The sequence below is a fragment of the Etheostoma cragini genome, chromosome 16 (genome assembly GCF_013103735.1).
Source record: "Etheostoma cragini isolate CJK2018 chromosome 16, CSU_Ecrag_1.0, whole genome shotgun sequence".
In the NCBI taxonomy this organism is placed as follows: Eukaryota; Metazoa; Chordata; class Actinopteri; order Perciformes; family Percidae; genus Etheostoma; species Etheostoma cragini.
This window is the reverse complement of record NC_048422.1, coordinates 22,444,256-22,457,975: the sequence shown is the minus strand read 5'-3', so window position 1 is coordinate 22,457,975 and position 13,720 is coordinate 22,444,256. Positions and strand designations below refer to the sequence as shown.

Genomic DNA, 13,720 nt, shown 5'->3' with positions numbered 1-13,720 from the left:
CCCCCCCCCCCCCCCCCCCCCGACACAGTCTCGTCCAAATATGAACCAGGTTTTAGCTCATGGACTTACTGGCTACGAGAGCTAAATAAAGAAACAAGCATTTTAGATAAGATTAGGAATGCATATATTAACAATAGAAACTGGAAAGTCCAGAGAATGCTGTACGTATCCTTTGAAAAGCAAATAGTTATTTTTACATATTTATAATCATTACTTGTGGGGGAGTAAGGGCCTGTAAAAAATGACAATTACATGTGTATATTTAAAGTTGTACATTATGGAACAGTTGCAAAGAAAAGTAAAAATGGAAAGAAAGATGACAAAGCTGGACGTGTCCCATATTGTTTAGTTTAGAAATGCTGAGACAGGATGTTGTAAGACCATACCAAATGGCAGCATTCGAGAGCGTATGCTTCTCGTACCCGGTCCGCATTGAGCGGGCCCTGAGAGTATCTGGGAGTCAGCTCATGGCCTGCAAGGAAGCTCCGCTGGCAGGTACAAACAAGGTATGTCAGAGTTAGGAGACAACATACTTCCTTTTCTGTTTCCTTGCACATCCTTAACTTTTTGGCATCCATTTACTGTAGTATCAGTACTTTACCTGTTAACTTTACACTTAAAAAAAAACAAAAACAAAAAAAATAGATGCAAAAGAGGCAGCAGAAGGCCAGCTGTTAAAATAATCGCCACAAGAGTGCAGCCGCTATGTTACCACTACTGTAAAGCACTTGAGGGTGCTGAGAAAAAGAAATTTACAAGTGAAAATTAAACATAATGTTACCAAAAACAGCAAAATAAATATAACTACCTTAAGTTTAAAGTGAGAGGTGTATTTTTTTTTGACTTTACATACCTACTTGAAGATGAGTTTCCTCTGTTAATACGGCTTGTAACTGTTGGTGTGGCCACCACGCCGTGGCGACTTGCCATATCCACCAGATTCATCTACAAGCGGGGGGGGGGGGAAATCAGATTTCAGGCGTTTTTGTCATTTAAAACAAAAAGAAGAATTGGACTGAAGCCCGTGAGGGTGTTGTACTCACCGTAGTCACCGTATCCATAATAGTTGTTGTAACCAGGGTAATCATAGCCACCGTATCCTCCATAGCCTTGATTATTGTAACCATAATTACCATAATTCCCATAGCCTTGATTCCAGTAGTTGCCATAACCCTGGTTCCAATTTTGATTGGGACCTGCGGTTAAACAAGATTTAAATAAATTGCTTTTGATCGCACTAATTAAGTGCTTATTGTGAAACATGCAGTTAGATAGATCTCAATTAAAATTACATTATTGAGTATTGTAACCCTTTTGTGGAAGACATGGGGGCACATATTAAGGGCCCTCTCATTAAGAAATTGTCAAAAACTGTAATTACAATTTCTTTTCTTTCATTTTGGACCATACTTATTGCCGTATTCGTTGGAAATGCTAAAGCAGATAATAAAAAACACTCAAAAAGCTTAAAGAAAATACTTGTTAAAGAAGTCCACTGGGGACCAACAACAGTCCTTAGATATGAGAAAAGTCTTCGAGTTACTTTTGGTGCTCATTTTACATTCATTCGGCTTGGGCGCTGCACCAAAGCCATCAGGATCATGATCAGGATCACTTTTGGGGAGAACTCTGCAAATTAGCCATCTAAGCCAAACTGTACAAAAACAGTGGTGTAAAAATGACACGTTGTGGTGTTATGGGGGAGTTCTGGGATAGACTCTTTGTTGGGCGGGAGCTGTGACTTACTGGAGTCCCACAAAGTCGACAGAGAAGTCATGTTTTCCTGCCAGAACAGTCGGCACATAACCTCCCCTAACAGCACAAGCTGTCCCTTCTACTCCCCTGCTCTTCACTGACTAAACAGACAAGACACCACCTGAAACTGTACATTGTCTTGCACACTTATGCTTTTCTTGGCCAAGTCGCCATTGCAAATGAGAACCTGTTCTCAACGACCTAGCTGATTAGATAAAGGTTAAATAAAATAAAAATTACAAGGGTTCATAAGTGAGCTTGAGAGCTGATGTGTCCCCGTTTCCAGTCTTTAAGCTAAGCTAACCGCCTGCTGGCTTTAGCTCCATATTACTGTGCAGACATGAAACCAATGTTGATCGTGTCAACTAACTCTCAGGTGTAAAGTCAATATTGGGGAGGGGGGAATCGATACAGCATAGTATGCCGATATTTTCAGTCGCAATACTGTATAGACACTCAGGCGCCAAGTATTAATCTTTTATTATATATGTGTTGGTCAGTTTGTCTGCTTGGCAATCCCATTTTGCAGCAATAAAATTGAAGTGATATGAACAAACAGAGAAATGTTTCTTTTTAGATAAACCGGATGTTGACAAAGTTTCCTTTTGGGGACATCATGCTGGACCCGCTTCCTGGGGCCAGGTCCAGATCTACTGTGGTCCTATACTGTAGTTCTGAATTGACTGTGCATTATTTACATTTTACATACATGCAAAGTTTTCTCCACTCACCTCCGCCTCTTCCTCGAGACCGGGACGGGTATCCACCTCTGCCTCCCCAGTACTGCTGCTGCTGATACTGCTCCTTGGACATTGCCACTTTTATTTCACACTGAAGGAACACCAGTAATGTTGTAAGTCCGCAGTAATTATGTATCAGTTATGAAAGTCAAAGTAATTAAAGCAATTACCAGGGGATAAAGTGTTAAATGGCATGAGAGGAAAGTTTCTACCTTGCTTAGTCCAATATTGTGGTACTTTTTCTCCATGATGCCCTTAACTGGGTCCTCCTCTTTGAATGTGATGAAGCAGAAGCCCCTCCTTTTGTTGGTTTTGTTTTCCATGGGAAGTTCAATTGACTCCAGCTAAGTGTTTAATTATGTTTATTAAAAGAAACAACGGGAAAGTTACTTACAGACATGCAGACCCACGAGAAAGAAATCCATTAAATGGATTTAAAAAAAATGTATGATCCTAATGAGCCGAAACTATAAGCTAAATCTGGGAATGTCAGAAAATAAGCGTGTACCTCTCCGAAGGCACTGAAGTACTCTCTGACTTTGTCTTCCGGGGTGTCTGGAGAGAGACCACCAACAAAGATCTTCTTCACGGGCTCCTTGCTCTTCATGGCTTTGGCTTTTTTGGGGTCAATGACCTTTCCATTGAGTTTATGTTCCTTCTGTGTGGCAACCTACACAGCGAAAACAAACAAAAGGGGTCATTTAGAAAAATTATCTTTAAGAGTTAATTCACTATTTTGTTTTGTAGGTGATTATTTCTATTAAAGACATATTACCCCAAATGCAAAGGGTGTTTCTTTGTCAGACTGGGTCGTTTTTATTGTTTTCATTATCATTGGATCTGTTGGTTATTTTGTACAATTCATCATTTTTATTTTTTTAAATGTCACAAAAATGGAAAGGGGGGGGGGGGGGGGTTCAAATCCTGTTCATATACCTCAAGGTGACATTTAAAATTGCAAAGTGTGTCCAAGTTGCAAAGATTTTCAGTTCACAACGATGTAGAACAGAGAAAATCAGCAAACAATCTCATTTAAGATTTAAATTAAAAATGTTTTTTAGTTAATTCAGTCCCAGTTTCCCATTGCATTTAATCATAGACCTAAACATCCGATTTGCTTAAAAATAAGCAAAACTAGCACGGGTTCTTAAAATATAGCAATAAAACAAGATTAATTCCCCTTTTTGACAGCTTATACAAAAAGGTCAGCACTGTGCATGTGCCATTAAAGTACTTCGGAGTACTTTATTGATGCACTTTGTAAAAACGGCTTATTATGGGAGCAGGCCAGTACCTTGTCAACACTGTCTGGTTCTTTGAAGAGCACAAAGCCAAAACCCCGTGAACGGCCAGTCATGGGGTCCAGTTTTAAAGTGCAGTCTACAACCTCCCCGTACTTGGAAAAATAATCTTTCAGGTCCTTCTTAGTCGTGTCCCAGCTGAGCCCTCCTACAAACATCTTACTGTTGACAAAACAGCACATTTAAAAAGGAACCAAAATTACCACAATTGCCACTTTAAGTAACAACTACAGTAGAGTAAATGCACTTAACAGCACTTTATTCGGTGTTTACAACACAGCTGCGGTATCTTAATGGAGTCACAGTGGTTGGTTAGGCATGTATTATTGTGGAGACTCATTGAAACTCTAATATAGGTGTAATGTGTGAGTGTAATACCCCTCATCCTCCTCGTTTTTACTGGCGTCGATCCTCGAGCCCTCGGCCTCGCCCCCCACCAGGGCGCAGTCCCCGGCTGCGGACCCCATCGGGTCATCGCTGGTCGCCTCCCCATCCTCCTCCATTCTCATCATGGTCGTGTCATCGCTGAACTCATAATCGTCCGACATTGTTTTCGGGCTTTTGAACGTTGTCGTTAAACTCACGCAACGTCAGAATTGTTTGCAGAAGCTAAACGCTAACGTTAGCTTGTTGGCTTGCTGACAGCTAATGCTAGCTAGCGGCTAGCTAATGTTTTTGTTATCATGTATCGTTAGCGGTAACTTATCGTGGTTAATAAGAGCAAGTTATTGCGTTTGTCTAAGTTAATATAACTGGAAAGATAGTCTGGTTTTAGGTGAAAATGTGTTTTATAAAGACAAAATTCAGTTGCAGCTACAACAATGTAGAGGATTTGTGTACGTCGTTTTCTTCTTCTTGTTCTTCTTCTTTAAGTTTTATTGGCGGTTGATGAACATCTTTACAGGCGCATTACCGCCACCTGCTGGACTCTGTGGAGTGTGGTTCAGTAAATTAGCAGAGAAACAAATCCAAACCAAGAGAAAACTAAATCCACTATATTATTCCTTAGATATACAACGTGTTTGGATTCAGTTTTTTTTTTTTAAATCTATGATTGTACATATTTTACATTCTGATCCACACTCCATACCAGATGTAGGCGGTTATGCACCAACTCGTTGTTTGACAACTGTCAATAAATCTGAAAGAAGAAGAATAAGCAGAATGCGCTCAGTAGCGCCCCCAAGAAGCTGTAGGTCGCAGCCTGAACTGACAGCTCTGAACATGTGCGCTCTCTCACTGCTCTCTCAGTACAGTCAGTGTCAGCATCAGCTGATGGCAAAGCGCAGTTAGCTAGTGGCTTACATCTAACCAGGTGGTACATCTCTTTTTGCCTGGATACTATTCACTCTGCTTCACCTATCCCGGGGTCAGAGAGCCGGAGAAGAGCGCTTTATTTAACACTGTGGTGCTGCTAATTATAAGCTAACGTCAGGTAACCAGCTGCAGCAGACTCTCCTAAAAATGGCCACTGTTTCAATTCCTGCTTGTACCAGTGCACTCTTGCTGGATATCGAAGGAACAACAACACCAATTACATTTGTGAAGGTACGTTTTATGTGATGGAAATGCTGTTTTGAGCATACTAATGTCATAGCATTGTAAGCTAATCATGTAGCGCTCAACACAAAGCTCCTGCTAACCGATGACTGTCACCAGGACGGGCTGCTAACCCTTTGCTTGACGGTGTTTGACTATTTTTGACTTTTGTGGCTGAGTCATAGCTCCATTTAACGTCTTTTCTTGATTTTATACTTTCATGTTTCCTTTCTTTGTTGTTCCTTTTCTATTCACATTACATTAAAACTTGTTTAAACGCAGTCAGACGTCTGGGGCTCATTCCAAACCATATACAGCAGCTACTTGCACGATTTTTCCAGCCATACTAGATAAAAGAATGCCTAAAAATTCAAAATCATAATGTAGAGTCTTCATATCTAATTGTTCGTCATCATTTTTTAAACTACAGCACAAAAATGTTTATATAAAATAGTAACATTAGACCATTTTGCCTCTTCTGAGTACTTCTTATAGTACTACTTTTTTATGAATACGAACCAGTACATTTAATGTCTGAATTATTGATTTTCCCCTACCTAATGACTCCACTTTATGTTTTGCAGGATATCTTATTTCCATACATCAGGGAGCATCTTGAGGAGCATTTGTCTACTCACTGGGAGGAGGACGAGTGCAAACAAGATGTTCATCTCCTAAAGAAACAGGTAAAGGAGGGACGAGCTTTCGTGATTTAATCAAATTTAAAGAAACCTCTTCCTGACTAAAAATCTCTAGTGTCAGCGGCTCAGTGAGGGGATGAGGGAAGACTTTGGCCCTTGACATGTATGTCCGCGTAATAGGACAGAGACTGTTGATTCGATCTGATCAACTAATCTGGTCATTGTTTTCCTGATGGACAACTAATGTTGTCCATAAAACACCAGATGAACGATGTCCATCATAATTTCCAAAAATAATCAAGTTGGCATATTCATGTTGCTTGTTTTAACCAACAGTCCATAACAAAAATGTTTTGTTTAGTATCATATGAGATTAAGAAAACTAGGAAATAATTGCCTTTGGGTGAGTGGAGTATTGGCATTTTTGCTTGAACAAATTATTTAATGATTATAATATAGATTATACTGTAAATACTAGTTTTAGCTTTACAGTGTGTATAATATACTGACAAATAACATTTTCCCAACAAATCAATATATTACATTTTGTAGAGAATTGTTTAGTTCAAATGAAATTCACCATTTTATATTTTGGTAATTTGCACAGACGATGGATTTGTTGTTTTTTTAAAATAAGATTGCAAAACATTTGCAACCAAATCTTAATGTCAATTTGTGTTCTTACATTTGATCCCCCCTAAAATTGGGCAGAATGGTTAAAAATGATTTTACTTTCTACAGTGTTCACACAATATGGATGTAAACACTCATAAATTAGAGCAGGAAGTCAAAAGTTTAACCTCATAGTCCATGTTACATAACAAATGCGTCAGGTTGCAGGACTTTGCAGATTGTCCTGCAAAATGTAGTTTATTTAAAGAAAGTCTGGGGGTAGAAATTAGGCAACTTAACGCTTTATGCCACTGGCCCGATTTGGCTCTGCAGCGAGTGTGATCCCATCTCTCGTCTACTTAGTACCGCTGATAAATAAACCTCTTGAGTTCTTCTTAGAAGTCAAGCCGATGCTGCGGGGGATGGACTGTAACCCAGACTGTTGACTTTTGATTCCTCGGTTGTACAATCAACATTTATCCTTTTATTCTGCTGCAACACACTGGCTCAGTAATGTTAGAAAAGAGTCTAAATAACGGTGGGTGGCTTGTTCTGAGCAGCTAGTCGGGGGAGACTCGGGACATGGAGGAGATGCAGGACAGCTGCTAATGAAGATTATCTACCAGCAGACTAAACAACGGGCAGAGTGGATTTCAAACAGGGTGTTTTATAGTCAGGAACCTGGGAATTTGGAAAAAAATGAGTCAGAAGTTCTGAAGCTGGATATATTGTTCTGTTGGGGGCTTGTTCCATTTTCAAAAGACCACATAAAAAACCTTGACGGGACTCCCTCGTTTTGCACACACTCCCCTATACAGAAAGAATTTAATTTAAAGGTGCTTTGAGCAATGTTGGGTGACGTCACTTCTTGTTGACATTCGAAGAACTGTCAAACAAAACGGAAGCTATCTCGCCCCTCCCTCCTCCCGTTCCCTCCCCCTCCCTTACGCGCATTAACCCCCCAACCCACCCTCGAAATCCTTCTTGTCGGTTATAGGCTGGATGACTGTTTGTGCATGCTTCATGCTGCAGGTTGGCACAGTTTGTTTGTTGCTGTTTGTAGACCCTGGGCTGTCTACACAGAACGCGTTTTTTACAGTGTCATAATGTTGTAGCCTAAAAAACGTGTGACATCGATTAGAGCACCTTTTAAGTCTTGAATAGTCTAATAATTTTGTCTATAATATTGAAACTTTTTCAATGTGAGCCATAACCTGGTGAAGAAGCATGTCATGCTCCTGATACCTGAGGGTTTTAATGGTGTTCCCTTAATAATAAAAGCCTGACTGTTGTTGCAGATTGAAGAGGACATGAGACAGCATCGGTCGTGCCCTGTCCACACCGTGGACCAGACGGTTCACACAGACGAGGAGAAGGCCATTAGGGAAGTGATGGATAATGTGCTGTGGCAAATGGCAGCAGACAGGAAGTCAACAGCACTCAAACAGCTCCAGGGGCACATGTGGAGGGCAGCTTATTCATCCGGGAGAATCAAAGGCGAGTAAGTACACTGATCATTTTCCTCCCTTCAAAACTTCAGTTGTTTACACACATCTTCTGTTCATGCTTCAGTCGTTTATACATATCCTCTGTTCAAACTTCAGTCATGACTTGGCAAAGCTTCTAGAAATGTAAGGGCATTTTCACACCCAAATCAGTGAGTTTGTAAACATGGAACCATTCCCCCTTGGTTCGGTTTTGTTTCAAACGTTGAAAAAAATCCAAGCGTACCAAAATGCGTCAAAACAAATCAGGCTGAATTGTTCCGTCCGCTTATTGGTCGGATGCGTCAGGGGCAGCAGCAAAAAAAAGTAAACACAGGAAGAAGGTCCTGTGTTCGGGATTAGTGTATAATTCTTGCATCTCCAGTCAAACCAGCTCAGTTCATTTAAATATCAGACATTGATTGGCGAGGGACATTACTACGTCTGCTCTGCTCGGCCGGCGTGCTTGCCTGCAGTCTATTTCTTTTCTTTAAAAAAATCTTTTTATTGATGGAAATTACACAGGAAACGTATATCAGTATAAAGCAGCATTATAAAAGTAATTGAAGTATTGTTTATCTTCTGATTTTGTTGCAAACAGGGTGTACCAGGATGTTATTCCCTCCATCAAAAGATGGAGAGAACAGGGACTAAAGGTGTACATTTACTCGTCTGGAAGCGTGGAGGCACAGAAACTTCTGTTTGGATACTCTGTGGAAGGAGATGTTTTAGACGTAAGTACAGCCGCCTTCCTCATCGTGTGTTTAATACTTACGAGAAGATTAACATATTTCAATACAAACAGTTTATCACACCTGTCTTTTTTTTCCTAATTTGTTGTTTTTTAGGCGATTGTCAAGTCAGACTGTTAAAGGACAAATCCGGTGCAAAATGAACGTGGGGTTAGTGTACAGAGACTGGCTGTTCTCCGTGATGTGTTTTAATGCTAATCAAATGTGACCAGTTTTATCGCAAATCGCTAAGTAGCTCATAATGCTAGCAGCCGGGGCACGGGGAAGGGTAAGAGAAATCACTCTTTCTATACCACTAACGAGGCTAAAAATAGCACCACACTCCCACTGCAGCATAATGAGGGTCCCGACATGTAAACCAAGGCATTGAGAACTTTGTAAGCGTACAGACAGTTTATTAAAAAAGATATTTTAAAAAGACCGTACTGGTCACGTATACAGGCGGCGCCATCTGGGAGGTCACGAAACCAGGTGACTATTTTCCTGTGACTGTAAAGGTAATTAGCGGTTTGCTCTAAAACGGGTCACATTCAATTAGCATGTGACCAGAGAACGGTCCAACTCGGTACACGTGTTATCCACCACCTTGGTTCATTTTGCGCCGGATTTGCCCTTTAATATTATTTGTGTGTGTAGGTGTGTGTGTATATATTGTGGCTGATGAGACGTTCTTTTTCATGACGTTTCAGTTATTCGATGGTCACTTTGATACCAGTATAGGAGCTAAAGTGGAATGCAAAAGCTACGAGAGAATCGCTGAGCGGATCGGCTGTCCACCCGAGGAAATCACATTCTTGACCGACGTCACTCGTGGTAAGATCGTTAATTACAGCAGTATGTTTGTTTAAGTCTTGCTAATAATACATACTAGAATGTTCCTTTTAATGTGATTTATATGATTTAGTACGGTACTTGAGTTTTGCGTTATCATATTTCCATCAAGCCTCAGTTGTACTTTGGGTTTAGTGCTAATTTGCAGGGCCACACGGAAGTTTCCAGCAATTTTACACAAATTAAAAAAACCAAACCTCTTCATTTAAAGCAGAAAAACAGTCCACTAACTTTCCGCAGGTGCAAACAATTCTAAAAAGCACTTCACGATCTGACGCACTTTTCTCAACAGATTTTATTTTGTCATTTGTGAATGAGGCCCGACGGCGCTAATCGTGGTCTGGATTATATTAAGTTTAATGGCCACAAAATGCCAAAATAACCAACTAACTAAATGCTTCTCATTTGGCAGCAAGGCTCTTTTAAAGTTGCGTTACGCTTTGGATCCATTTATTCGCTAGGGACGGGAATCACCAAAGGCTACTCTATGCAATATTATCACAATACCTATGTCATGATATGATATCATGATATATTGCAATTTTTTTCCAACTTCAAATTATGTCAACTTAATGTTATTAAGGAAAACTTAGTCAACATGTTACATACAAAAAGTTAAACTTCTCTTTTTCTCACAACTGCACCATCTAGTGGACTAACAAAGCAGATATTATTCTAGTACCAAAAAATGAAATACTTCATGTGCAGAGTATATAATAAAAGCTTGATACTGGGCGTCTGGGTATAGACCATACAGTACAGTATTGCCACGGCAAATATTGCAATGCTACGCTGTATAGATTTCCCCCCATCCCTAATATTCACGTGTGTATTTGTCGTTTGCAGAGGCTAAAGCAGCTGAAGAAGCCGGGCTGAACGTGGTGGTGGTGGTCCGGCCTGGAAACCTGGAGCTGACGGACGACGAGAGGGCCCACTATGGCCTCGTTACATCCTTTAGCCAACTTGAACTGACGGGACGCGCTTAACGTAGCGTGGAAGGAGACGGGGAGACCTTCTCTGACTGTGTTCCATACTGACCTGGTCCTTCTCTTCTCTAGTCCTCCCAGCTCCCCTTCACCTCCTTGCTTTTTGCAACTCTGCTTTTATTTGTGCCACGTTGACCGTTGAAGAAGTGTAGGAGATGCTGCTGGGACTCCAGTTAGCCACCAGGAGGGCTAACATAGTCCCAGTCTGTAAGAAGTGCATCTACACAGGTATTTTAGGACGTATGGGAACAGATCTACGTAGGAGCATCACTCTCATCGGACCATTTGATTGACTGATAAGAGAGCGAAGCCTGATGGAAACTGCACATAACCTGTAGAGTGGAGTAACTTTTCCTTTTTAGATGAACCCTATTTTGGTTGCTGAACCGCTTCCAAACTTTCCAACTGTATGTGTTGTATTTCATCACTGTTTAGTAAACATTTTCCATCCGTGTAGTGTTTTCTCCCCCTGTACTCACACTGTACACACGTTGCAGATGTTTGAAGTTTTATCCAGTGGTTGAACTGTTTAACGTTGTAATGTATTAGAAAGTAGAACTACAGTTTAGATGCACTCAGCAGTGCTGCTGCTGGCAGGAAGTTCTCACTTCAAACTTTGTCTTAGTCTACTCAGCAGGTGAATGGTGTCTATATAAATGTGTCATCCTCGTAATGTTGGTGTTGGAAAGTTACCCTAAATAAATTGCCAAATTGAGGATTATGTATGAAACATAAGTGGTATGATTCAGGATTTGATCATCTGAAGTCTTGCTTCCAATAAATGCCTTGTCTCACACATAAGCCTGTCTTCTCCCTCAGTCCAAATGTTCATGTCTAAAAATACTTGACAGTGTAAAGTATATTAATGGAAAAGCAAGTACATTAAACACTTAAGTGTCAATCTAAAATGGTTCAAGGGTCCAAAAAACAAGTTTATCAGTTCTGTACTGGTACTGATCCATACAGGTATTTGTTTTAAAGGACGTTCATTTTACTGTCCGTACAATAACATAACGTGTTACTTAGTGAGCTTCAGAGGAGGAATTTGTTAGCTTAGGACAGAGCGGTTTCCACCCACTATGCTAAGCTAACTGGCTGCACGCAATAGCTTCATATTTACTGTAAAGACACAAAGTGACATCAAACCTTTTGTCTGACAGCAAGAAAACAAGTGTATTTCCAACAATGTTGTATTATTCCTTTTTAAAATGGAGTTCCTTTAAAGAACTTTTGCTGGAAATAAACTTTGTTTCATTGTCCAGCATAAGGTTTGGTTTGTAAAGTAAAAAACAAAGCGATTCTGCCACTAAAAAATTAAGTTTTTTAACTTTAGACTTTTTCCCCCCCAACAGCCAGGCTGGTTCCCATCTTTAAGCTAAGCTACTGCTGGCTTCATCTTTCCAAAAAGACCCTCCACACTATAATAAATCTCTATAATATATCTACAATAACTTTTAGATTTTCTTTGGAAAATACTACAGACAAAACTCATAAGGTGCTATATGTATTGCAGTATTTTTATTTATACTGATTGCGTACTGTGCAAACTCTCATTTTGATTTATAACATCTTTACATTCATACAATACCCCCAAAAATAAACGTATAGACGTTTGTAATGTTTAAAAAAAAAAGTGTTGGGAAAACTAATCGCCCTTGCATATTAAGAAAAATGAGTACACTTACGTATAAAAAAGATACAGCCGATTTTTCTTTGGAATGTTTCTAGATAAAAAAATATGTAAACATGCGTACATGAAGTGGTGATTATTTGTTGAGTGAGTAGAGTAAAAAAAGATGTAATGAATGCCTCATAAAGTTGCTGATCCAGGTCCCGGCTGGTACCTGGATGCTTCGGAGAGCGCCTCTGAACGCCTCGCTGGACGCCCACAGCTGTCTGTGCACACAATGCCAAAGCGGTTGTGGCGAAACTCGATGGCAAAAGTGCCGAGGAAGGTGATGAAGAACATGACCAGCGCCCACTGGCACTGAGCTGCTTGCATGTGGAGGCGCTGCCCCATCAGGGAGAAGTCTGCCGCCGCCGAGTTAAGGATGAGACGGGAACATGAGGGATTACAGATGATGAGACAGTCTTTATCGGGATGGTTCAGGTGCCGTCGGAAATTCTGCTAGATGTCCTTCACCTTGCGCTTTTTTTGTGTTGGCACTCTAAACTCCGGTGGATTTATGAGAACTGTGGGAGCCACATAATGTATGTTGTTTATGGTCTCATTTATAATATTTATTAATTATTATATTGTGCACTTATATATTTAAGCGGAAGTGATAACGTGTCTGCTTCAGCTGGGTTTTTTGGGCTTTGACAGAGAGGGGGTGAGCCTGGGAGCAAACACTTCTAACACACTTATATCAACACAGTAACTATACATTTGGTAACTGCAGTACTAGTTGTATTTTACATGTGACATGTGGCGGAATAAATCATTACAATACAATCTCGAGCAGTGTTTAGGCATCCAGCGCCGCAACAAGGACTATGGTTACCTGCTCCTCAGATCTCTGCAGGGCAAATCCAGACCGCTATCTAGACTCTCCTTCCTATCTGAGTTTTCTTTTACACGACTAAAGCAACCTTCGACCACCTATCATAATAACCAATATGTTCATTACACTGTTAAACCAGCCTGAGTAAAAGGATACAGAGTATCATGCACACGGTGATGGATCCAGACAACAGGAAGCGGATGATCCCAGCCTTCCTCCCTTCCTTCTTCAGATCCACTCTCAGGGTGATGTAGGACTGCACCCAGCAGTACAGCGTTCCCAGCCCAAACGTCATTAAGGTGCCGAAGTTGTGGATCATCTCCTCAGTAAATACCTAAAACCAATCAATTAGGACAATGAACTCATCAAAACGTTACCGATGTCCACAAAGGATCTCAGCAGAGACGACACGTCACCCAAACACTCAGAGAACTGTCAGCTGTTACTTTACAACAGCATCACCTCATCCTCTGTTTCTACAACATGCATCTGCCAGACTACCGGAGCACCTCAGCCTGTTCCACCAGACTGGCAAACAGTTTAATTCCCAAGGCTGTCAGGAAGCTCAACAATAT

General features: G+C 40.6%; 3 protein-coding genes across 10 annotated transcripts in view; 1 reads left to right on the top strand and 2 right to left on the bottom strand.

Moving 5' to 3' along the window:
- The window catches only part of hnrnpd (heterogeneous nuclear ribonucleoprotein D), a 6,266-nt gene extending 1,594 nt beyond the window's left edge, over positions 1 to 4,672 (bottom strand). The window contains exons 1-8 of one of the 8 annotated variants that reach the window (XR_004659886.1): positions 4,175 to 4,671; positions 3,790 to 3,958; positions 3,004 to 3,165; positions 2,708 to 2,839; positions 2,487 to 2,586; positions 1,033 to 1,196; positions 854 to 970; positions 387 to 488 (exon numbers count right to left, since the gene is read on the bottom strand). Coding sequence is in view for 6 of the 8 variants with exons in the window: in XM_034896168.1 (XP_034752059.1) it covers positions 878 to 970; positions 1,033 to 1,196; positions 2,487 to 2,586; positions 2,708 to 2,839; positions 3,004 to 3,165; positions 3,790 to 3,958; positions 4,175 to 4,344 (990 nt within the window). In the remaining 2 variants the exon portion in view is untranslated. Of the gene's footprint in view, positions 1 to 18; positions 489 to 853; positions 971 to 1,032; positions 1,197 to 2,486; positions 2,587 to 2,707; positions 2,840 to 3,003; positions 3,166 to 3,789; positions 3,959 to 4,174 lie in introns of those variants that run through there. The other 7 variants (XR_004659887.1, XM_034896167.1, XM_034896170.1 and 4 more) reach the window with 7 other exon arrangements.
- A 307-nt stretch (positions 4,673 to 4,979) lies between these two features.
- enoph1 (enolase-phosphatase 1) lies at positions 4,980 to 11,442 on the top strand. Its single transcript, XM_034896188.1, has 6 exons — positions 4,980 to 5,344; positions 5,920 to 6,021; positions 7,887 to 8,089; positions 8,674 to 8,806; positions 9,514 to 9,637; positions 10,502 to 11,442. Exons 1-6 carry the CDS (start codon positions 5,261 to 5,263, stop codon positions 10,639 to 10,641), a joined length of 786 nt encoding a protein of 261 aa, XP_034752079.1. The 5' UTR covers positions 4,980 to 5,260; the 3' UTR covers positions 10,642 to 11,442.
- An 885-nt stretch (positions 11,443 to 12,327) lies between these two features.
- Positions 12,328 to 13,720, bottom strand: part of tmem150c (transmembrane protein 150C) — a 4,575-nt gene continuing 3,182 nt past the window's right edge. Inside the window, exons 5-6 of the mRNA XM_034897002.1 lie at positions 13,302 to 13,479; positions 12,328 to 12,672 (exon numbers count right to left, since the gene is read on the bottom strand). Coding sequence (XP_034752893.1) covers positions 12,452 to 12,672; positions 13,302 to 13,479 — 399 coding nt within the window. The 3' untranslated portion in view covers positions 12,328 to 12,451. The remainder of the gene's footprint in view (positions 12,673 to 13,301; positions 13,480 to 13,720) is intronic.